Source organism: Uloborus diversus, chromosome 3 (genome assembly GCF_026930045.1).
Source record: "Uloborus diversus isolate 005 chromosome 3, Udiv.v.3.1, whole genome shotgun sequence".
NCBI classification, from domain to species: Eukaryota; Metazoa; Arthropoda; class Arachnida; order Araneae; family Uloboridae; genus Uloborus; species Uloborus diversus.
In genome coordinates, this window is record NC_072733.1 from 192,381,946 (window position 1) to 192,408,659 (window position 26,714).

At 34.2% G+C, this 26,714-nt stretch overlaps 1 protein-coding gene across 1 annotated transcript in view; it reads right to left on the reverse strand.

Moving 5' to 3' along the window:
• Positions 1-3,338: 3,338 nt before the first annotated feature.
• Positions 3,339-26,714, reverse strand: part of LOC129219105 (potassium voltage-gated channel protein eag-like) — a 105,026-nt gene continuing 81,650 nt past the window's right edge. The window contains exons 7-10 of the mRNA XM_054853424.1: positions 21,859-22,058; positions 16,852-17,104; positions 10,959-11,155; positions 3,339-4,076 (exon numbers count right to left, since the gene is read on the reverse strand). Coding sequence (XP_054709399.1) covers positions 3,339-4,076; positions 10,959-11,155; positions 16,852-17,104; positions 21,859-22,058 — 1,388 coding nt within the window. The remainder of the gene's footprint in view (positions 4,077-10,958; positions 11,156-16,851; positions 17,105-21,858; positions 22,059-26,714) is intronic.

Genomic DNA, 26,714 nt, shown 5'->3' on the forward strand with positions numbered 1-26,714 from the left:
TATTTGAACAATATATTTTTTAATATACATTAACTGCTGGTCATTTAATTATTTTCAAAAGCATTTCAAAAACGACACTGTTTCAACCAGTATCAACCTGTGTCATTTCTCATAAAAATATTTCATACCAAATTTGCACTTGTGTTAAAGGACTTATATTTTTTCTTTGATAAATATAATTTTGGCATTGATACTTATTCTATCCTCAAAAAGTAAAGTTTCAGACCCAAATATGAATCATATAAATTGGTATGCGCAGGTTTAAAGCTTCAATGAGCTTCTCATGGTGACACGAAATATGCATAAAATTACAAAAATAGTACTTTAAATTACATATTTTTCATTACAATTAGTGTAATAATTTTATATTTTAATTTTGTACTTTCCAAAACAGTCTATCTCTCTCTCCCTCTTTTTTTTATGGTTCATCACTCTAAAGTGCAAGTCAAATTTCAAATTTAATAACACATTTTCACAAATAATGAACTCTTATGGAAGTGATTTGTACACACACGAGTGTCATCCGAGAATAAGTTTGAGAACCGCCTTTTCTGGTAAATTAAAACATAAGTTAAACGCTTCAGTAATGGCCACTTTGAGGTTTATACAGTCGAACCTCCATATATCGAACTTCTACATATAGAAATTTTCTATATATCGAAATCCCAGCAAGTTTCTATGTTCATTACATAGAAAAATTGTTTCTATATATCGAAAAAATTTCCATATATCGAATTTTTTTTCCGAGACATTCGTAGATATTTTTTCCTGTTTAGACTGTTTGTCTCATGAAAAATAAAGGTTAGGGGAGAAAATTATGTTCACTAAAGATTGCTACGAAACTCATAAGGAATCTGGGGTTGAAGGGTGTGTAGGTCGTTGTTTCGTTCTAGAATTCTTAAATTCCCTCAAGTTATTTCAAATATCTTAGTTGTAACCAGTAACATTGTAAAATCAGTTTCAAGTCATCCCCTTTTGTCTGTTGGTTATCGATCCTAGTCGTTTTAGCTGCAGTAAAAATCATTCAAGTTAAGTAGATTAATTGTTTACTTTTCTCTCGATTTGTCAAAACGAAAATCCCTCAATGTTGCGGATCAAGTTGAATTGACAAAGAATGAAGATGTATGAAGCGCAAAAATGTAATTTCTGTTATTTTTTTAATTAACTTTCAATTAATCCGATGCTTGTATAAATTAGAAATTAGGTTTCATACACGAAAATTTGCTTTAATTTTAATGTTTTAGGAGATTTTTAGGATAAAATAAGATCGTTTCTATGTATCGAAATTTCTATACATCGAATTTTTTTCCGTCAATTTGCTACTTCGATATATGAAGGTCCGACTGTATTTGAAAAAAAAAGATTCCAGGTTTCCTAATATGCAAGAGGTCTGCACGTTTGAAGCACTTTTGAATCCATTGGGAGATCTTTTTTCAAATATTACCCTTGAAGTGACCACTACTGAAGCACTGGCCAGTACTGGTGTGTTGACCTTACAATGAAATTATGTTTCAATATTTTAAAACAATTTGCGGTTCTGATTTATAGCAAAGTGTTGCTAAATAATAAATTTTAGTTAAGTGGTCTGTTGTCTTACTCAATAAGTTGTGTTCATTTTATTTTTTATGTTAGCTTCATTTTATCATGACATTTTCCTATGAATGTGCACCATTCCGCAGCACTAAACTTTGAAATGGTAATGCCGATTATTAGCGGGGAGAATGGCTTTGAAATTGAATAAAAACGTACATAAATAAATATATACAGAAGTGTTCTCACGTTCTTAAGAACTCCTGCATGTGTAGTCATAAAACTGGTGTCTAGGTCTTGGTCTTGTAAAGTTATCATGGACAAGGGTGGATTGGGTTCCCCGAGAGGGCGCAAACCTTCGACTCGCAAAAGGGCGCACAGGTTTGAGGGAGGAAAAATGAATAAAAAAAAAACGAAGACGCATTGGTTTTGAGGGCGTCAGGGTGCACTTCACAGACTGGAGGGTTTATCGGCCCTCGAACCATTCCACCGCTAGTCATGCGCTATTCCATGAGACAGTTTTCAGTGGCTACTAGTAGCACGGTTAGGAGTTAGAATGCTGATCTCGAAAATTTTGAGAAACGGGAAAATAGTCGGCTATTTAGTTTTAGAGCAGCATTGGTTTCCCACGAAAGGATTCCATTTGGACATCGTGATGCATGCAATAATTTGTTCTCAATGTTACGCCTGTAAACTTGAACAAAGAAAGAAAGGGTTATCGGACAAAAACTATTGCTGAGAACGGAAGTAAGTTTTAAATTCCGAAGCAAGGTATGTTGTGACTAGTTTTTTCCTTAGAAGGATGATTTCTTCCCATCACAGTGATAGAAATCACAAATATATAGATATATATTTGTTCTTAGAATCCCTTTCTATAGTGTGTCTTTTTGTTCAGCACTAAATCTTTCAGGTGACTCTGTAAGTGGTTTTATCTGGCAACGCATAAACACTTTAATAAACCTAGAGACCAATTTTATAATTATATCTGCAGGCGTTCAAAAGATTAGTGGTAATGCTGTGGTAAAAGTTAGTGTTATATACAACCTCTGACAATGAATTTCAGGGAATGAAGTGAGAAGTGCCGAACTGGCAACACTTGTGAAACAAAACGCTGCACCAGCGTAGTGGCAGATATTGATTATCTGCCTCCACCATTTTAAAGTTGAGCGTCGTATGTGTTCGTGTAAGACTTATTTTACCAAGTTCTTGTTTAGTACGCTGGTTCTTAACTGAGAACAGGAAAATGAATGAACAAAAGATCAATCTATTTCTCTGTCGAAACAGTTCCTGAAAAAAAGTAGGTGGTACGAATTAAACACACACCACACTCGCCTGATCTCAACCATCCAGACTTCTTCCTATTCCCACGACCCAAACTTGTTTTAAAAGCAGGTGAATGAGACGATATTCTCGACATCCAACGAAGCGTGACGAGGCTTTTGAACTCCATCACAAAAAAAAAAAAGACTTCTTGCAAAGTTCCCGGGACATGTATAGATGATCTCAGGGGGGCATATTTATGGAAGGTGACTATTTCGAAACACAGTAAGGTAACTTTAGTTAATATTTCATCTATGCTAATGTTACAGGACTATTCACCGATTTCTATTTACAGAGGTTGTATATCTGTATATAACACTACTTCTACTACAGTGTTACTGTATCGTCGCCTCAAAGCAACAGAAATACATCTAATCCATATAATAACAGTAAGAATCATAATATTGCTTTGATGCGACGATACTACAATTTACACAAACGGTGGTATGCATCGAAATAAATAAACAAATAGATGAATATTATCGTTGCTAGTTTGTTTCGGTGTCTGACTGCCCATCCTTATTCTGGTCATGAATTTCATTCTCCAGGACGACTCGGATACTGGAGCCTTTAGGAGTCCTGTGTTTAGGAAGAGAGTTTCTACGCTGCAAAGGCTTATTCCTTTGAGTCTCAGGAGTACGAAGTACCAATACAGGATGTGACACTTTCTCACTGCGTGGTCTCACAATGCGTAGCAATTGGGCTATTTGTTCATCTACACGACATATCTTTACATTGAGCCTTTGCATCTCAAGTTTCAAATCAACTCTCAAGTCCACTAAATTGGCGAGTATCTTTTGGTATTCAGCCGACTCTGTTTGTTCTTTGACAACATCATCGACTGTATTTCGAGGGGGGCTCTCTTCCTCAATAGTTGCCTCTTTGGAAAGAACTTGCGACCATTTTGAGAAGGATCTGTTGCCAGTCTTTTGGACGTTTCTTCGGATGGGCTGCGTGACGTTTTCGGATGGTGCATTCTCCTTGTTGTCGAGATCACGGGTCAGCGTCCATTTGAGTGGGCCAGTGTCGATTGCCTTCGTTGTTACCCGCGGCTCCCCTACTTCTGAGATTGGACCTTTTTCGATGTCATGAGATCCATTTCTTCGAAACTTTGAGAAAATCTTGCGAACTAGATGGTCTTGAGACAGTTCTTGAAGGGGTTCATTTTTACGCCTCTCGGCAAGCTCTCGTTCCCGCTTTACGTCGGATACTTTTCGGAAAATGAGCTGAAAGGAAGTAAAATCCTGATTAGAACAACTATGAGCACGCATAAACAGTGGAGTTTTCACTTTTTACTTGCTGATGTTTTTGTAACTTAAGTGGGTAGATGTACGCACGATCTTATGTTTCTAGTGCACTCAACAAAGTTCATTAGTTTAAATTAGGAAAAATGGCAGTGATATGTGTTATTTATTGAAGCGAAAACTTCTTTAGGCGCGTTGGACATCTTTAAGCAAGCACCCGGTTGGCCGAATGGCTAAGGCGTTGGACTGCGGACTCGGAGATTACGAATTCGGACCTCAGGATCGAATATTAAATAGATAATTTGATTTAACGATGTCCAATGATCGCAATCTTAGCACGACATAAAACTACAATTGATAGTCTTTACATGTTATTTAAATAGATTCGAGCCAAAATTGTTTGTTTCCTGTTTTAGTTATTATAAACCTATAGTATCAATTTTGGAAACTAATGATAATAATGATGATGATGAAAGAGTTGTTGAAATTTTGGATGAATATCCATAAGTTTCATTCTTATTAGTTTCAAAGAATACCAATAATTAAATATCATATTTTATGAATTTATAAATTTACGTTTTAAGCAATAGATTGCACTTTTTGTACGTAAAATAATATGCATTATTTTTCATGTACAATAGCACAAAACATGAAAATTGTAATTTTTATAATAGTAGTTTATAATAATGAACAAAAACACTTTAATTAAAAGTAATTCCTGCACAATAAAATATTTCCTGACGATTAAAAAAATACACACGCAATTGTCAAGTTTTCACTTCTGTCGACCTGAGTGCCTTTTTTGTTTGTTTATATAAAGGCGACTGAAACAGTGCTGTAAGTTTACATACCAATACATATAGTACTCAATCCACGATAAATAGCTTTATAACTAGGTAACGACATATTTGACAAAGTAGAATGTTTCACTTTTGTTCAAAGTTGTCGTTCGAAAGAAGACAAACTCCAATCAAGAGGAAGTATAGAAATGGTAGTTTAATTACATTTAAATTCAATCTTCACATTCTCCAAAAAATAGTGAAAAAACACTAATTTGTCGAGTCTTTCTCAAAGCAGAAAACTAAGTTATAGTTACTCAGTTGTAAATTTTTTTCCCCACAATATGTAAGCATTGCAAAGCATTTGAACGCACAAGTCCAATACTTCCAAGGATCCAGGAGTTTTGTGCCCAATATACTTAAATTTGATCATGTCAGTGGACCTTAAATATTGAATTGATAATGTATCTCTAAATTTTTTAATTGCTATTTTAAATCTTTTAAAGTAAGATTATTAATAGAGAACATAGATGATTGAACAATTAGATTCTTTCTCGTAAACAGAACTCATCGGCATCCAATTTCAGAAAAGAAATCTGTGCTAAAATTCATAACTGCAAGATGAGTTAAGTAAAGTGAACCAGTGAGTAAGTTGACCACTTGCGGTGGTCAACTTACACAGGTGGTCAACTTGCAAAGGTTGATTTATATGATAAGGTCTAATTCTGTGCCTGAAAAAAGTGGTCAACTTAGACAGGTGGTCAACTTACAAGGTGGTCAACTTCACAGGTTTTACTGCATAATTCTTCGTTTGTCTAGAAGCGATGATCTACTGAATATTTGTATTTTTTATAAAATAATTCAGTGTTGCTTCCTGCATTTTACCATTCCTACGTGCCAGAAACAGTACTTACGCATAATAATAAGTCCCGTTCCTCTTACAGGGATGGCTAAATTGGTGAATAGGATGCATGAGAAAACGTTTGAACTCCTGAAAACGACTTGGAAAATGTCTTTTGTAATGATGGAGAAAAAATATAAAGGTAAAAGATTTTATTTTCGTTCCATATACTCTAATGTTCCTTTAAGTGTCCTTAAAGTCCTTAAATGTACTACGTTCCTTTAAGTCTCATCTTGACGGTCGTAGTATCAATGAGAGTCAAATGATTTTTAAGCGCCTATGATTTATCTTTTTACTTACCGAGGCTAGACGACAGCAAGATCCTGTTTTGAATAGGTATGATCATGAGTGTTTATTCAAAAACACAGTGCATGAAACAACCAATAAATCAATCTAATATGCTAATGGTTAAAAAAGTAAAGTGTTTGAATTATATAAGTATTAAAACGAAGTAAATATCCTTCTAGTCACGTCAACAGTGCTACTGAAATTATCCTTTTTACTATTAGTGAGCTCATTCATTTTCTAAAAATACTCGATTTTAATACTAACTTTGTAATGAAAAAAGAAAAAAAAAACTATTTACTGATAATATTTTTTAAAAAGGTTAACACAAAACTTTTAAATTAGGTAAACAATTAAAATGTACTTTAAAATTCTGCATTTGAATATCATGCATTCATTCAAAGGTAACATCTAGAACAAGCATTGGCTGTATGATGAAACCTTGAACAGAATTAAGCTATGAGCTTAAAGGTTATGTACTAATATTATGCACACGAAATAAGTTTTGCCCAGTTTTTCACACAAAAAATTAACAGTATTCAACGTACAGGGTGCGTACAAAATCTTGCACTAATAAAGAAAAAATATTTAAAAAAAACCTATTTAAGATTTATACACACATATATATTTTAATTCTGAACCTTATTTCATAAAGATAATGTGCCTAAATACTTCAAAAAAAAGCACTTTTGATTTTCACTACGATTATCGTTTAACAACCGATTAGACCTTGAAAAAATAGCCCTCGTATTTCATATCTCGAAGAGCATTTTCCATTAATGTGCCACTTAAATCTTTAGACTTGTTTGTTCATAAAAAATTCAGACTAAAAAATAAGAGCAATTCATGCTGAACTATAATTCTTAAGTTAGACAGATGTAAAGAAGTGTATGCCAAAGATCGGAAACACTTTTGTCCAATTTTGATTACCTTATTTCAGATGCATATTGAACAGTTTAAAATTTAGTGAGACAATCTCTGTATAAATAAAAAATAAAACTCCAAATGTTTTCCAGGGTAACCTCGGAAACTTCCGGACCAGATTTTCACAGTTTGAGTTGGTTAGCTCAGGAAGGTTTACAGACTATTTGAAAAAAAATAAATTGATAATTAGTACTTTTTTATTCCAACTTAAGATAATTTTCATATAAATTCCCTCATGTGAGGATAAAAAATTACTCGCACATATTTATATTACATATCTTTTGAAAGAACGAAAATTTCTGCCTAAGATGGAATTTGTTCCGATTTTCTAACTAAGATGCGAATTATTAACGTTTTTAGGAAAACAGAATTTTTGGTGTATCTATGTATGTTCTTTGTAACCCAGAGTTTGTCGCATCTTGACCGAATTTGGAGCGTAGGTGCTTTTGCACCCAGGAAGGATCGTAGGGAAGGGACGAGAGTCGAACGCTAAAAAAAATACCGAATTTCTCCATTTTCGATTTTAGGACCGTAAAAAGCCATAACTGGCTATTTGTACTCGAAATAGTTAACGTATCGTCTCGGTTTTAGTTTCATTGGAAAGCCCGTAAACAACACCCCCTTAGAAGATTTTCGTCCCACCGCACATAGGAGTATTTGTATCAAAAAACCGGACCAAATAATTTGATGCGATCTTTTGTCATATAACGCTTTGAAACTAGCTACTCGATTATAATAAGGTGTTTATTTAAAGGAAAAAAGATATTTCTTAGAAAATTATCTTTTTTTCCTCTTCTATACACTTATTACGATTAAACGGTTGCTCATGTAGTATTTATTACAGCGTGCTTGCGTCTTGCGCGATCGTCATATTTACTCCTCCCATGGAAAACGACTTTGTTCTTTAGAGCTGCCTAGGTCTTCTACCACTTCTTTAGTAGGGGTTAGAATTTCCTAAGTGTCTGTTTAGTCTGCATCTGTTACAATCCACTCGTGAAAAGTACCGTGAAAAATGTACCCGGTGATGCGCTTATTTCGGGTTACAGCTGCCTTCTCTGAAAACTAAGCAATTGGTTGGATTGCTTGAGAGGTAAACTTCAGCACCTGGCATCAAAATTTATATATTATAGGCATAGAATGACAACCTAACTCGTATAAGTCGACACGAAAAAAAAAAAAAAACAGAAGAAGGAATAATATTTTGTAATTTTGTTTCCTTCACCATCAATAATTACAACTAGTAGTGTGAGCTCTGTTTAATATTTGCATCGTTTTCGGTAATGTTTTAAAATTTTTATTTATACTGTGTGCTGGTTTTCATCACAGCCGACAGCCCTATTTTTATATCAGCACCATATTTTGCTCTTTTCCCTCTGAAGACGTTTCTCCCCCCCCCTGTACTATTATATTTATACAGTTGTAACCCATCGTGATCAAGCAGTACGTGAGTTTGAATTTCAGAGACGGTATCTGTAACTCGTACTGGGTCCTCACCCGGGTAACATTCCTTCTAAACACTTTCTGCAATGGAACATCTAGGGGTAATTGCATTTGTTATCATTTTAATTTCTTCCCACTGACTGATCCCGTCTATCTGCAAAGATTGCGAGAGCCTCTTGAGGTGTCTGTTTCACAACAACAATTAGATTATTATAGAGGAACTAATAGATTTTTCGAAGTTTTGTTGATCCGGTTGGTAAAGAATTTAGTTATTTTATGATTTTGGATGTATCACTGTTTTTATAGTGCACTGGCTTATACTAACTACCTTTGTCATCTTCAACATGTTACTGATTTTGTAGTTCTTTAGTTTTACAATTTAGTTCTTGAAATGACTTTGAGGGTTTCTGCTAATTGCGCAGATTTTGTATACCAGTAATGAAATATCTTAGTCATTGTTCCTATTTTTTCAAGCAACGTTCATCAATATAGCATTCAGAAGCTTCTTTACAATTGAACTCGGTTTAAAAATACTTCAAAACACGACTCAATTTGATCTGCCTATGTCCCTAATTCCTCAAGTTTTCCTTCCAACATCATGTAATCCTATTCTGGTAAAAGATTTCACAGTTTCAGAAGAATTTATAAAGAAATAAGAAAAATTTCCAAACTTGAAATAGTTAAGCCTTTTTTACTCGCTAACTTTAAACTCGTAAAAAACAAAATGGCGGAAATGGGCGGAAGATGTTTTACAGAATATCATAACAGACAGTCTATATTTTATGCCCATAATAAAAGTACAGCGAGACTCGGCACGGAAAGTAAACAAAAACTTTAATTTCTAAAAATTCTAGTGAAAAATAAACATTCAATTTTGACTTAATTTTACAGAGGTAGAAAATGACAAATGTTGAAATACTTCAACGAAGCAAGATTTTAGATGGAGCTATATACCTCCCTTTTCCATACTCAAAAGTATGATTTACTAAATTCCATTGCATTCAAATACAGTAACAATAAAATGGAGAATTAGCACGAAAAGCGTCGAAAGCAAAGGCGAGAGGTTCCAACAATGTCCAATTTCCGACTAGCGTACACCAATGGAAATACAACAGGTGAGATTTTTACTGCTGTCCTTTGATAGAACAGTTATCTGACTTGAAGTGAAGCAGGTTTAAAACAACTTTCGTCAAACTTTTGGATTTTGGTTTTTGTCCGGTTTTACCGGCTAAATACTCCTATGTGCGCCGTTCAGAAACTTAAAATAAGTTTTAAATTGGATATTTTTCGCCTGCGGAAGCTAAGCTAAAATTAGCGCAGAAATTGCTGAACAGGCAGAAATATCTCTTGCCATTTTTGCATCATTTTACAAAACTCTTGCTTTTGCATTGAGGCTTTTTCTGTAATGGGGAGGGGGAGATCGAAAATTTCCCCCTTTGCTTATTTTTTGACGATGTGGAATTTTTGTTCTGCCCGCAGAAGATAATAAAGGATTTGTGTAGTACAAATTGGTGACTTTTGCAGTTGACTTTAATCTTATCGGGACTTTCAGATTTGTAGTTTAATGTTACAGTAAAAACTAAAGTTGATCACCTGTTTAAGTTGACCCTAAAGTAGTACACCGCAAGTGGTCAACTTTCACTGTATTCAAGAGTGGTTGATGCTGATGTGGGTTTTGAGGTACTGACATCGTTATTCAAATGGAGACTTTTAGAGAGCTTTTTTAAAGGAGATTTTATGAAGCTATTCCAAATCTGATGCTGGATAAAAGAGAAAATGTTGATGTTATTTTGATTTTTTTTTTCATTCTGAAAAGTGTAGTGAAGCTATTTTCCCAATCCAGACAAAAATGTTTAGAGGAATTCTTGACGTTATTTGAAAATTGTAACCCGTATTCCAATAGAAACTTTTAATGATTGATTCTTGTGAAATTTTTAGATTTATTTTTCAATAGAGATTTTCTCTAAACTATTATCCTCAATTGTAATGGGCATGTTTATGGACTGTTCTTACTCTGAGTTTGATTTCTAAAGACTGCTGTCTTCAGTTCAGTATGGACTTTTTGGAACTAATGGTCGAGATTGTATTGGGGATTCTTGGATACTGTTGTCCAAATTCTAATAATAACTTATTCTGTCTGTTGACACTATTCTGTGACTGTTGCCTGTTTTTCTAATGTACCATTCAGAAAAACTTCTTATTTATTCAGGAGAAAAAGATATGCCTCCGGGCCTTACGTTTCTCCAGTTCTTTTCCTCGACAGGACTCGATGTAACAATTAATATATCTTACACAACACCAAACACAATTCGAAGAGAATTGGTATTTTTATATTGGGACGGCAGGGTGACACAACTACTATAATCTATAAATACCAGAGAGTAAAAGAGAATTTTTTAGAATATTTTTCTCGTAGGGTCTTCCCAGTAGAAATATACAATTTAAAAATGTATGAAGTATTCACCATGGTTCTGATTTTAGACTTCAAATTTTACAATAGTTTGAAGTAGTGTAAACATCCATCATTTCACTTACTCGATGTCTTAAATTGTAAGTCAAAAGAAGATTTCTAGCAAAAGAGTTCGAAAATGCATGGTAAAAATTGAGTACTTCGAGCAGCTTATCTCTCTTGATGGAATGTAGATCGCAGTATGTAAGACCACGAACATTGGCACAAGATTGCCCGATGGTAGGTTCTTTCCAAAAAGCATCGCCAAACACATCGCCTTTGCCTAAAAGTAATAGAAAAGCAGATGGTTAAGAAAAAAAATCTGAACAAGTATTCAGAATAATGATATTTTAAGATTTATTTATTTTAAGTCATATTTTAAAAATTTGTATAACTTGTGATAGTTGGTGTCTACAATTTTCGTATAAATTTCTGGTTATATTAGTAGTATACTATGATTAAAAACCAGTGAAGTTTTTTATTCTCAAATGTAACTAACATGTCCTGAAGTAGATGCCAGATTTTCAGGTCGTGGAATATAAGCAGCATGTGCAGTTTCCGTTAGCTGAATCTTGTGATATTAGTAGCATACCTTTTACATCAAGTTCCAATCACTGATTTGTGTAGCCTAGCATATCTTTAAAATAGGAAATCAACTAAGCAAGTAAGTTGCCTAATACTATCTTGTACTCTTCGTATAGGGACTTGCTGAGGGGTTGAGCGAAAAGCACGAAATTAAAAATGCCAGAACATCTGGCTTTGGAAAAGTTGTACCCATACCACTAGAAAGCTCTAAACGTTTTGCAGGATCAGAAAACATCTTTTGTTTCCGATAACTAAAAAAAGAGAAAAGATTTCAGGAAAAGTGACATTTTACTTATTATTTTCGAAAAACATGAAACTCAATGAACCAAAATAGTTGGGTGCAAAAAGGTTATACAATTGCACTGCCAAGAAAAGTGCGCAGTACTAGACTGATTGAAGGATATCTTTTGCCTGAGAATATTAGATGAAAATTTAACTATTTTGGAAAAAGTTCCTTTTTGCTTATCATTCTTACTTTCCTTTAAAATATAGTCTAGATGTATTATCGATACACAAAATTTGTATGTATCCAAAGTAACATTAAAAACCACTCTTAAACTAATTTCATTACCATTGTTTCTCGGTCATTTTGTTACTGCGACCCCCTTAAGAGCCAAAAATTCGTGTAAATATCCTTTAATAATTGGTTCATTTGGGAAGGGTTGGTGTGAAACTGAAACCGTTGCCATCATTTATAGATGACCAAAGAGCAACATCAATTTGAAATTTTCTTATAATTTGTATAGTATGTGCGGTTGTATTAAAAGCAAAATCTGGCTTGTTATTCATGAAAATGTTTTAAGCAACTTACGAATTTTTCGAACACGTCTGGTTCTGTATTGTTATTACTCTTTCAGCGGTAATAATTTAATTTATAGATCAACTAATTGATGCTAGAGCTTTAGGAAGGTCCAGATAACGCTGATCAGAAAATGATATTTTCTCTTTAAATCTTAAATTTAATCTGATCGTCGGTGGCAAAATATATTATTAGTGTGCAATATTAGAGCTATCAGTCTAATATTGCACACTCAAATTTCCCTACCTCTTAGTATCCAGCTGATTTGGTCCGATGAGTTTTATTGTTTTGGTAGCGATTTTCTCTAAATCTTAGAATGATTAACAAGCTGTCTGGGCTAAAAGATATTTGGTCACTAACTGACCCGTGAGAACTATTCCCCGTTACAAATCAAGGAAAAACAGTAGTCAAACTCATCCAAGCGAGATAGTTTTCAATAAAATATCTTACTGCTTTTAACGATCGAGAAGCCGTCACTAATTATTTTTCGATTTTTAAAAATACAAGTAATATTTCATGATGAACACCCCCCTACACCGGATTTTCTGAGGCTCCTTCCCATTGCTCATTTCTCATCAAATGATTGAGACCGTTATTTGCTAGTATTTGACGTTCATAAGGACATTGATGCATTTGAAAAGGAGGTGTTGGGTCATTCTCCTGAATTTGTAACTTTTGAACAAAAATATTTTTCACTGTCAAAACTGTTTGTTTCCTTTTTTTCGTTCATACTTGAAACTGTTACTTACTAGAAGTAACCAAAAAATGACTCAGCTAAATTCCAATTATTTTACTCATAAATTAAAAAAAATAACTACCTTGTTCACGGAAGTAAAAAAATGTAAAAAGAATACTTTCAGTGGTCGGAAATAGAGGCCTATTTACTATCAAGGAACTAGTTATGTTAAGTGTGCAATTAATGAACTATTTAAATGATTAGTATGAATCTAATATCAAACTTCCTTGATTAAAGTACAGCTTAAATGTTATTATTTTTGTAAACTTTAAATTTATAAAAATAGTTATTAGAAATAGTATAGTATTATTATATTTCTAAATTAGCAGATTTGAGAGTAAACTGATAATTTATAATTGTAGTACAATGTCTAAAATTTATGTATTTCACACCCATTATTTATTCTTACCGTCGTCACAATGACATTGACAATGGCGGTGATGGGTCAAAGGGGTAGGAATTTTCGATTAAATATAGACCCAATGGATGCATTTTTCAGGGAAAGAAAATCTTTCTTCGTTGCTACAATCTGCATATGCTAAGCATATGAAAACATGTAAACTTCTTTTTTTTTCATTAATTTACATACTTGAAATTTATGTTCACGGAAGTGAGCATTCCAAATAACCAAACTTGATTTTTAAAACAATATCTGTTTTCCTGTTTCTCAATGAAAATCTCACAATTTCTTTATGGCTGAAAATAAACAAGGTTGCTCTCTTGTACCACGCAAAATGTGACGCCATTACTGCCATCTGTCAATGAGAAATGATATTTTGTGTCTGGGTAACGGAGGTGAGAATTTATTGTTTGATTTTATCCTTATCCTGTTATAACAAACTAAATTACAAATTAAAAAAAAAATAATATACTTAAACATTTAGTATTTTAGACACTTGTGGAAGAAATAAAAAAATAAATGTATACTTTTAACTAAACAAGTTATTAAGGTATCCGACTGCGTTAAAATCGACATTTTTGATGAAATATTCGTAATTGCTTTTATGATTTCATTTTGTAGTCTAATTCATTAGCTTTCCAAAACGGTCTTAGTTTTTACTCTACGTGAATTACAACTGAAGTTATAGCTGTATTATTACAAAGTCGTACACTGAACTCCAGACTGGAAGTTGCATTTAAACGCGTTTTCTGAAGAACGATATTTTTGAAGAAAGCTGTCTACTGTAACAATGATATCTCAAAAAGTTATTCGAGTATTGATGTGAAATCTGAGATGTTTCTGATATATATGATGTGTTTCTGAGATAGTTCTCTGTAATATGCTTGATGTTTTCCTCTAAAAGCTAAGCTGAATTTCATTATTAAGTAATACTTTCATGCGGATAAGTTTAAACAAAGGCGTTTGTTTACGAAAAATTACCAGTATAGGAACTTTGTTCGGGTATATTTCAGTACTTTTTTAAAAAATAATAAAACTTTTAGAGCAAAACACACATTAATGTCATACAAATGTATTACTACAAAGGTTTGTGTGTGAATAAAACCAAATTTTGTCCATAGCTGTTAGCGTAAGACACGTTTTTTCGCTATTTTTCTTCAAATTTGTCCATTAAAAAAAATATTTTAAAAGCTTGTTCTTACATTTTTTCCATAGTTTTGAAATATATGTAGTTAAAAAATAACATTTAAAAAAAATGTCTTCGAACGCAGTCGGATACCTTAAGCAACATTAATAGTCACACCAGGTGTGACATGCCACGGAGGTGAGAATTCATATGCTGTGAACCAAATATAAATTAAAATAAAAATTATTATAAAAAGCTGGGTGGCAAATTTAAATGGATATATTTTTGATGAAATTAAAAAATATTTTTAAATGAAATATTCCGTAAAGTTTCTACTGTAAAAGGCATGTGATAGCAATGTTACCCTTTTTCGTGAATGACCCTTCCAAATGATCTCGCGAAAATACCACAAAAAATGAATATATAATATTTAAGTAAACTAATGATAAGTATACTTTGCTTTTCCCCACTTTCTCCGTTTTAAAGTCATAATTATATCACTATGAATTATTAATTACTTTTTAGCGAGTGTTAAACATGAAGCTGTTACTTATTAGAAGTAACCAAAAACAATGGCCCAACTAAATTCCAATTATTTTACCTATAAAATAAAAAAATAACTTCCTTGTTTATGGGAAATAAATAATTACTAATGCATCGAAACTCTTTGATAAAAAATAAATTGAATATTTTTGCATTGTAAACGAATGCGAAAGAAAGCAACAATTTTTGAATTTGAAAAGCCCTCCCAGATAATTTATCTCGCTGTGTCACTGGCAACAACACAACTAGTTTAGAATCCTGCTTTCAAAGAGTTAAGATTAGATATTTATTAAAATTCAGATTAGAGTTCAGGAGAGAAAAATTAGTCGTTGAAAAACTACATTTGCTGGCCTAAAGGAGAATCGATCCCATGGTCTTTGCGTTATTCACAGGAATCTTACCAACTGAGGTAATGGGTCTCCATCTTGGAGCGCTATACACAAAAGCAATGCGTAATAAATCAATAAAATAAATGAAAATCCAAGCTTCTATTTTATTAAAATATTTTTAAAAATTTATATTGAGTTTACCGTGTTAAAATCAATACCTTAATACCTGATTTTAACAACAACAGAACATTAGTCAGAATTCAACAAAGAGTTTAAGTTATATAATCATAAAAAATTTGGATCATAATTCTGAAGAAGAAAATAAGTTATTGAAACGTAATTTATGGCTAATGGAGGTTAGAACTTATATCTTTGCTTTATTAGCACAGCCCTCTAACCACTGAAACCAATGGGTATTCTTTTCGGAATGCTATGCATAGATGCTGTGCGTAATAAAAACAAGAAAAATAAGGCTTTTTCGATAAAATAACCAAAATGTGAATTAAATTCACAAAAAGCAAATTCACCAAAAGCGGTGTAAAGATTTCAAAATGACGCGTTATATATGAAGTTTGACATAGTGTTTGAGGAAGTTATGGCGTTCCCACAAAAGAAGAAGAAGAAAAAAAAAAAACCTAAGAGAAATAGTATATATGATGCTAAATTTTTTGACATTCCTTAACGGTATGGGTACACAATTCTTCTGCACCTAGCTGTTCCATCCTTTTGCACGTCGTATTTTTCGCTCCACCCCACTAAACGTATTCTACCAAAAACAGACCACTGAATTAGTTGTTCCATGACTTTCAAGTCTTAAATAAAAGACGTCACACACACTCGTAAACGTTTAAAGATAACTAAATCGTAATTTTTCTGGTAGTCAGGAGCAAGTAGAAAGAAATTTATTGGTCACCACTCGTCACTCCTGTATTTCTAGTCTTCACTTTTTATTTTGTGCACCAAAAAAGCACAATAGCATATTAACTTTTAAATTGCTATTATTAACCATTTTCTGATTGAATGAAAGTTGTCATAGCTAGTTAATGACATTAACGATAATTGATAGCAGCAGTGGGGTTGGAGAAAATGGCAACTAGGTGGTGCAAACTGTACTATAATCGTCATGTGTGTTTTTTTTACTCGCCAAATGGGGAGTGGTGACCAGGGGCGTGCCCGCGGGGGGAGGAGGAGAAGGGATACATACCTGTTGGCCCGGGTCCGAGTTTGAAGGGGACCTGAAATTTTTAAAATATGGGGTGAAATATATATATAGAGACGTAGGGATAGGGGACCCGAAAAATTCATTTGTGACGAGCCCCAAAATTTGTGTGCACGCCCATGTTGGTGACCGCTAATTTTGATTTTTAGTAAATATGCTGATATGCGTGTATAAAAATTAGGTATATGAAAGAACTACTGAGAAATATATCGATATAACTAAAATATGTAAAATTCTATTACCTAAGATAGCGACAACTTCGTCATCTTGTATGACTTCCAGTGAGCCCGTTACAACAAAACAGAGTGTATCAATGCTTTCACCAGTATGGTAAAGTAGATCTCCTGGAGCACTGTGTTCCATGGTGAAATACATAGCCAACGCACGTAAACACCCGTCACTTGCTAATCTGAAGGCTGGATGCTCATTGAACACTTTACGATTCAGATGCACGCAGATATCGGCCGTCATATCTTTCGGGCAGTAACTCAGAACCTAGAAAAAATCAGATATTTGTTTCAGAAAATATTTTTTCCACTGAATACAGAAGTTCTAAATTATATTTGAGGGGTTGAATATAAAAACTAGCTTAATCAAGGAATTTTCAAAAGTCTTTTTTTTTTCCATAATTTGACACTTTGTGTCATTATCAAGCCACAAAACGGTTTGGAAGGAATCCCTCTCAATGAGATCCAAACCACTGTCAAAAACCCGATTCACTTCAAAATCAGTTCAATCCACGCTTTTACCATATTGGCATTCTAAAAACGTATTAGCAACATCAACATTATTATTATAAATGGCTTAATCAACTCAGATTTTTGATGTAAAGGCTAGTGCGTAGCATAAAGTGACAAACTAACAAATTTTTCATTGGAATTCGAATGGAAAATAAAACTAAACTTTAGTTTATTTACTTCAAAACCAGCTGAATTTAAATTATTATCTGTAAATAATTTGACAATTCTGATACTTTAAAAATAAATAAAAAATGAAGCCGTACACCAAATGAGTTTCAGGGAAAATAATAACATTTTGGAAAAATGAAATGGGCTGATCATGGCAATTTTTTGTGCAATCACGAACTCTTAATTGTCCTCATTTGGTTGAAGCTGGCGTTCCGGGTCACTTTTGAGGTGCACCGGCTGCCAAGCGCAGGTACTTCTCCTTGACGGTAGCGTTCATGTTCCCCGAAATCGCCTTTATTTACAAACGACCCTCTCGACTTTTCACAATTCTGTTTAGACAACAACGGCGTCCAGCACCCAGCAAAGAACATCCAGCTTCCAAAGCAGAACATCCAGCATCCAACATCTAGCATCCTGCCCCTGGCATTCGTTTGAAGTTTGAAGTCTTAAATTCAAATTATGTTTTTCGCGATCATGATTGCGATAGGATCCACTTGTAGAAACAAGAAGCTCAGCAAGTAGGGGCTTGTTACAAATTTACGATTGCGATAAACATAATTTAAATTCAAGATGTCAAGATTCAAATTAATACCAGAGGCTGAATTATATATATATTCTGTATCTTCGGTAAAATTAAAAAAAAAAAAATTCATTGGACTGCTTGATATAATACAAAACGAATAGTTTATAAATGAACGATTACCATTGCAGTTTACAAACGGCGTTTGCAGCGGAAATATCTAATATCAACAAAGAGTTCGATCAGAATACTCCATATTCGAAACGGGAGTGGTATTTCTCCGACAATTACCGTTATCAAATTAAAACGCGTCGGAGTTAATCATGACTAGACAGGCAGTGTAGATGTTTCACAGGATTATCATTTGGATCCCCGTAAGTGTAGGCTGCCTTCCTCGTACAATAAGAAATAGCCTACGAGCGTTGTCATGAAAGCTAGTTAAGATCTTTAGAATGCTCCTGTTCAACTACGAGACAATACATTGACAATTAAAGACACTTTGTAATGAACAGCAAGTTAGTAAAGGGCAAACTTAAAAGATACTCGCCAGTTATAGAGATATTTCTAGCAATAGAGAGTTTATTATAAAGAGAGTAAACAGGAAATTGTGAGGGTACTAATGGTCTTAGGTTATTGACGATGAGAATGGCGAGAGGCCTTAGATGCCTAATTAACTTAAAACTGTCACTAATGTTAAATTTATGATTTATCTCGAGCTCCACTAATAATACCGTGCAGAATTCTTACAAGCGTTAGAAAAAAGCTAACTGTTTCGTCAGCCCTCAAAAAACTGTTTAGATTTAAAATTTGTCAGGAAAAGATGAACTTAAGCAACCAATTCACGACTCTCTAGCAAAGGAGTATATTAGCTGACACGAAAATTTTAGACCTTTAGAAAAATGCTGCAAAGAACAACGCTAAGGAAAATAATGTCAGTGGTATAAAGATGGGGATATTAAATCTACTTTTCATTTTTTTTCCCAGTTAATCATTTTGCTTTGAACTTGCATCACAGCTCTGCAACAAAGTAGACATTATTTCCCTTTTTAAATCTCCGACTCGAAATTTTCAACCGATTTTCGCACACGTTGAAAATTCGCTAAACATTTGCGTCATAACAAAATTCTTCACTATTTACACTCTCTTAGCCTAAAAAACTCTCGCAATGGTCATGAAAAGGCTTCTTATGACCTCTGATAAGGATGTCATCGCAAAATGGGTCATCAATAGAATATCGTTGGTTATGATGTTTTTAAGTTGGAGGAATCTTTATATACCTCATCTCTGTAACATCTTGTTAATCTTGAAAATGTCTGACTCGATGTCGCTAAAATCAAAAATATCAGCTCAGAATGTTACATAAGTGTGTTAGGCGTAAGTACATCATCCGCTTTTTAAAGCATACCTGCATGAAAAGTCACTGAACAAGTCAAGTTACACAAACTATGACGGTTGCACATTGTTGTTAAGGAAAACGGCACAGCAACCTCCCGTATTTGAACAGGGGACGGAAGTAATATCGATCGATAGCCGTATACGAGCCATTTGCAGTAGGACCACGGTGAGCATCATCGTGTGTTATGGAGGTGGATATTCGTAATGATGGTTCAGTGATTACTACTCACAGAGTAATTCACATTCCAACTTGTGTTACATAAGTCTAACTTTTCCATCCCAGGTACTGCACTAAAAAATTGCATGCCCGACCGTAACAACGCTGAAAAAGTGGAGTGGCGAGAGCTTCTATATACAGGAACCTACTAAGAGTTTTCCTCTTAATCAAGCAGATGCTTTGCGATTTTCTGATAAGAATGTAAGAAGTATCCTGCACAGGTGATCTTCACAATGTGAATAGTTTTTCTATCCAAACAGGGTCATGTTGGTCAATTTGGAACTGAATGCGAAATGCTTTCTGAGAAGCAATCAAGACCACCATTACGAACGTACACCTTGACAACAAGCGACGGTGTTCACATTGCCACACCATTACGGCTACTGAAATTGGCACGTATAGCACTATTGATCAATACTGCATCCGGTTTAAATCCGGCAGGTTGATATGCCGCATCCCATATTTTTCATGCAATAAGAACTACTACTTACTCTTCAATCACACTGAGCTGAAGCCATTTAGAGACATCACATAAAACTTACTTTTATTAAATACAGTTTGACTTGGCCATCTACTGGTATCTTTTGAAGTCACATTTGTCAGCTTTCTAGAAGTAAGATCAAAATTGCCAAAATCGAACTGTTTAAATATTTTGAGGAAAGAAAAAGATATTCCAAATGTGGAACTCAGAACTGGCGAGGTTCATTGGTTGACATTCTTTTGTCTTGTATTTCTACTGGACTATTTTGCTGCTCTTTAATTTCTTTTGTTTTTCAACCACGTACCATTTCCCAAAATCCTCAAGTTTGCTCTTTTTTTCTTTTTTTGTTAAAGTTGTAGAGACCTCCAAGCAGTGGCCCTCAAGAAAAAAAATCTCACGTGAACGTCTAGTGATTTGGCACGCTGCCTTTTTTCATTGCACATTAAACTCGGTTTATGAAAATATTTTAAAAAATTCTCAATAGAGAAGAAGTGTCTTCTTTTTCTCTCAGGAACGAATTCAAAAATTTAAGTGAAGAAAAGTCAAAAGAAGCAATCCATAAATCATGACGAAAAGTTTGAAAATTAACTAGCAGAAACAGAGAAAGAAGCATGCCTGGCATTCAAATTAGAGTCTACTATCTACTCATATGAAAAGTAAGTCTCTTGTAAAAACGGCATATGATCAACCATCTTGGTTTTGATGCATGAACTAAGTACGGTTTATTTATACAGAAATCCACAGCCTTATTTAAAGGACAAAAAAATTTACAAACTTGTTGCACAGAGTTGTTTATTACTATCTCACTATTTATCTCATTCTCTCTCTTCAAACAAAAAATATTGAAACCTAACGACTTTTTAAGATTTTTTTTCACACGTTATCGCATTGCAATAACTACAATTTTCATTGAAACTTATTTTTTGGCACCATCAGAGTTAGTTCTCACTGACCTGATCAAAACCTTGTAAGGTAGGTTTAACACTTCTGGAACTCCCACAGGGGCGAGAAAGGAAACATATTCATTCTATTTCACTTTCTATGGCAAGTACTTATGTGATTGGTTCTATATGTAGAACGAGTTTGATCGGTTTTTAATGAGGCAACTGGACAAGTTCTCTAGCAACTGCGTGGAATCAATCGATGTACCGGTCAGGATCTGACAGCCATGAATCTGAAGGGCAGAGATTTTAGAAATTCATGTAGAAACGCTCTTTTTTTTTTCAAAAATCAATATTATCTGTATTTTAGTTATCATTGCAGAAAATTTCAGAGCACTCTCTGTAAAAAAGATCGTGCCACTGTCTATGTCCGTGAAGATAAAAATCTGTAGCACGATTTAAATAATGTATGTATGTTGCACGAACGATTGAAGGGTAAAAATATTATTAGATACTCTAGATTAAAAAGAAAAAGAAAAACTGAATCAATTTCTTTCTAATACTAATCCAGTTTTAATTAACTCGCATGAAACACATTTCATTAAATACTAAATTTTAAAACTATTTCTTTCTGATATGTTTCAACAACGCTTTCAAAATAAACAAATTTTAAATATCAAATTATGATGGCTAAACTTTGATCATTTTCGAGTAATATATATATATATATTTTTTTTAATGAAGAGTTGGGTACAATTTCAAAACGTTTTGCCCTTTGAAGCGATCAAGTTATGATAGTTTTGGAATCATTCTGCTATAGTTTCATAGGAATGAAACTAGTTCTTACTTTTGTAGTATCGATGCCTTTCGTCATTGCCCATGTGGAGACAACATAATCCATGACCCGTTCACTTAAGGCTTTTGGTACTTCGTGGAGCTTCATGAATTCACGGACGTTGTTCAACATCTCATGGTACCGAGCTGTGGCAGATGTCATCTGTTGAATGATGGTGGTCACGTGACCAAAGATGGTGGCATACAACAAAGCTATATGAAGTAGCAAAGAAATGAAACAAAAGAAACTTATATGAGACTACTTTTATGTTGAATTAGTAATGTTACATCAATTTGGAACAGAATATGAAATCAAATTTAGATCAGAGTGGAACATTGTAAAGTGCACTAGACATATAAAAACTTTCATAGAAGGATTTTTTTTGACTACGCTATGCGAATTTCTGAAGAGGAAAAAAATAAGAATCTTTCTTCTTTCTTTCTCTTTTTCTCACTTTTTTTTAAAACTTTTTTTCGTACCTCTTGCACTTGTCACACGAAACTGACAACAAAAAAGGTTATTACATAATAAGTAAATGTGAATCCGCTTTTATTGGAAACATATAGTTCAGGTGCTGTTTTAGGAAGCGAATTTCGCAAGCGCTATCGTAAAACGTGTTTTGCTACCGCAACGATAAAAAAGAACTAGAGAACTGGGGAAAACTTGGAAATCCAAGTATGCAATGAAAGAGCTTATTAAAGAATGTTTTTTTTTTTTTTTTTTCAAAATCAAATATTGTGTGGCTCTGAGAAGTTGAGCTCAGACTCTAACAGTGCCTCTGTTTCGGAAAAAAGGGAGGGGTAATTGGCGCTAAGTTGAGTTGAGCAACATTCTTCGTAATTTTTCAAAAATCTTCCAATTAAAATCCGAGCCAACAACACGTCTATTTTTCACTAAACTCCCCTAAAACAGGTAAACAGAGTTAAGGTCCCAGCTCAACTAACCAGAGCTGCACTATACCATGTTCACATAAAACTTAGAAAAAACACAAAAGTAAAAAAGTGATAGTTTTTTTTTTTGCAAAGAGCTAACGCGGTATGAAATGAAATGTAGAGTCAGACTTAGATAAAAGAAAGTGAAAACAAATAAGATATTAATGCATCTATGCCATGCATTTGTCTATTAGTTTTCTCAAAAGTCATTAAAACTTAACCAAGGTCAGAACAACAACAAGTTATCTAATAAAGTCTATTTATTGCACAGTAAACACATCGAAAACTCCGTATATTTTTGTTAATACTACAAAAAAAAGAAACTTAAAGTATTTTTCCTCACATTTACTGTCTAAAAATATAAGCAAAACACAACAATACGCTCTGGCTGCTTTTAACTATCCACAAAAATGAGAGTTTAAACTAATCAGGACACATTTTCCTTAATAGACTACATAAGAGATTTAAAAAATGGAAGCAATGTATGTTCATACTGTTTCTAAGCAGCGCAGCTTCCAGATTATAGTGAAAAGAAGCAGAAAAAATGCCCCGAAGCATTGAATGTGCAAATCCTAATCATAGATGTCAATCAGCGAATACTGGCCGCCATTGCACGCCGGAAGATTGGTGAATCTCGAAAATAAATGGGCAAAAGTTGTTTATATCACATAAAAAAATGTGATTGCAGATTGAAATTTTGCAATTAGTTGTTTAAAAATTTTTGCAGTAAGCATTTTCTTATTTAAATTAATGATTTCTTTTTTCTAATAGTTTTTTCAAAAGTTTTCCCGTTTACTGGACGGTTTCTTTGGCCCATGGGACCCGTTTCTCGTTGTTCATCAAGTTAAAACTATGTCTATGATAATAATTGGTATTAGCGACGAATTGTTTGCTATATCGAATTATGCGTGGATACCGTGGTAATGCATAGGTTGAATTATTCACTCCGAATGTTAGTGCAAATCTGAACCGGCTTTAAAAAATACTACTTTAAAGTGCCTATATGAGGCATTTTTTCACAAAAAGAAGTCATTTTTATTTAGTTAAAGATCATTGCTATTCTCTAACGTTAGTGAAATATGTCGGTTCGGAAGTGCTAGTTTGGTGTACAAGGTTAGTGCGTTTTAGATCCAAGGTTCGATGCCCGATCCTAAAATATCCACTGGAGAAAAGTTTTCGTCCCTTTCTCAGGTGCCTCCTTTCAGCTGGTGTCTCAATTGTGGAAGTGGAGATGACTGGTGGTACCATCTATTGGGGGGGGGGGGGGGACGCTATCTATGACCTAGAATCAGTTGTCGATGTCCTAGAACGAAAATTCGGTATCTCAAAAGCAAAACTTAAATTTCTTTTCGTTATTAGATGTTCGTATATATATGTTCGTATCTCATACGTCTTTGGTAACCACGTAACTCAAAACAAGCTTTACAGGAGGTGCAACTAACGTGTGAGATACTCACTTATCCATCCAATAGCGCATAAGAAAGGTTTAAAGTAATGTTCTGAGATACGAGGTTTTCATTCAATGTCATCGTTATCGTCATTCTGTGCAAAAGCGATGATGGTTACATCTACTAGGTGCTTCCTTAGAAGATGGTCACCACTCGTGCCGATAAGACTATTTCCATGAGCTGGAAGTTACCGCTCTCCCCCAAGCCGTTTCTAAGCTCTCAGCCTCAATGATAGGGCAGCTGCCTTCAGTTTTGTTATCTATTATTCCAGACTGATGAGTAGGGTGGTTCAAAAATACATGTAAAAAAAAAGTTTCTCCTAGATACAAGGACACCCCTCAATAGTTTTAGACTTGTGGATAGCAATATACTGGAAGAATTTTAGCGTCCTATTTCAACTGAAAGAGGGTGCTCAACCCCCTCTCCCAAACTTCATCAGTATGAGGAGGGGAGTTAATAAAATACGTTGAAATGAAGAAACAACGCTACATATTATAATATACATGAGTATTATGCATATACATTGCAATAAAATAATCTATGCTACGGCAAATGTTAAATTGAGGGGTCATTGAGCACCGTCTTAAAATTTGAGTAAGAAGCTAAACTTTTTACAGCATAATACCATTAGTAAGTCTAAAAAAAAGAAAGAAAATTAATTAATTTGAATTCTGAAATTTTGAATTCAAATTATATTTTTCGCAATCACGAACTGCGACAGGACCCTATTCATTGGAGTTATTGTTTCTAGAAACGGCTTCTGTCCCCCCAAACTTGCCTCTCCTCCTGTGCGGTTATGTGTGTAAGTGTGTAGGCTGTAGGCTTGTGTGTGTGCGTAGACTGTGTGTGTGCACGTAGGCATGTGTGAGTGTATGTGTGTGAAGTCGTGTGTGAGCGTGCGTGTGTGTAGTACATGGACGCCTCCGACCAGGAGAAGCGGATAGCTCAGGACCGGAGCAGCCGCGCCGCCTGCACAGGCCGGTGGGTTTTGGTGCTTCAGAGGCCCCTGGTCCAAGCTGAAAAAGGAACCAGACGCCAAAGACAGTCAAGTGGGGACAATAAGCAATCGTGATTGCTCAAAAATTAGGGGGTGTCCTGGACTCTAGTTGAATAAAAGTTTTTTGAACCACCCTAATGATGAGTCCATAACAAGGACGAAACTGTACTCTCTAGACGTCTTAACCGGGCTGTCTGTATATGCTTCTACAACCCAAATTCAAAAGAAAAAAATAGAATATCAGATACGTTTTAAACAAAACTTGTCGACGAGTCGAATATAATGAATGCATGCTAATTAAACAAAGTAAAACATGTTAATATAAAAAGGGTAAAAAAATTTAAACAACCTTAAAGTTATTGTTGTAACAATTTAAGGATCATTAACACATTTGAAAATTATGTGGAATTTTTTATATGGGTTAAAAAAATTAGAATAATCAATTCATTTAATGTGAATTTGAAAAGCAGCTAAAATATTTGCATGCCTGTTAACTGCATAGATTGCGACAAGTATAAAGCTTGATGCCAGGAAAATTTTACGTTATTCTTTTGCTGAAAATAAGTTGTCAACGAGATAAAATCAGAAACAGGGAAGTTGTTTATTGTATCATTGTTTAAAGTTTGAAAACAACAGTTAAATAAAAAAAACTATTTACTACCTACGTTATCGAAGATTTTAAAAGAATCTAGAAGGACCGACCAATTAAAAGATAACCGAAGTACATGAGGTAGAACGCTTGCAGCAACTGGTAGAGATGAATGCAAATTAAAGTAAATCGTTCAAAATAATCTTTTTAGAAATCTCTCTTACATCCATAAGTGTTGGAAATAATCTGTAGTTATCGCGTCCAAGTCAATTACACTTGGACTATTGCATAAACTGCAGTTGCAATTCCGGGTCCTCAAAGCAAAACCTAAGATGAACATGAAGCAGAGACGTGCACAACTCTCCAGGAGCAAAAAGAAGCAACAAGACTGAGAAAGTATTTTTTTCAGTGATGAATCTTTTTTTTTAAATATCTGTTGAAGAAAGAGGAGGTTCGGGTTTGGCATTAGAAAAACAAAACGCTTGAACAATTTTGTGCAAGGCTTTCTCTCAAATTGAGACATCTTTTATGGTATGGGAATGCATGAGAGTTGCTGGAACTGGGTAATTGTATGCATCTTAAAACAATGTGTAAATTCTGCTGTCTATAAAGATTTAGTGGATTACTGCATGATGCTCTTTTCTGAGGCCCAGCGGGGACACATTTATCTTTCAGGAAAATTCCGCTTCGTGTCACAGCTCTAAATCGACTCGGCGATTTTAAACAGAAAGCGAGATTTCAGTATTAAACGGGCCAAGCAACTCTACCGATCTGAATATCATCCAAAATTTGTAGCATTGTGAAATCTAAAGCACAAGGTTCAAGACCTAGGGTCCGCTAACAAAATGAAACTCATTGCGCATTGAAGAGGGTAAGGAAACAGTATCAATAGCTTTTAATGT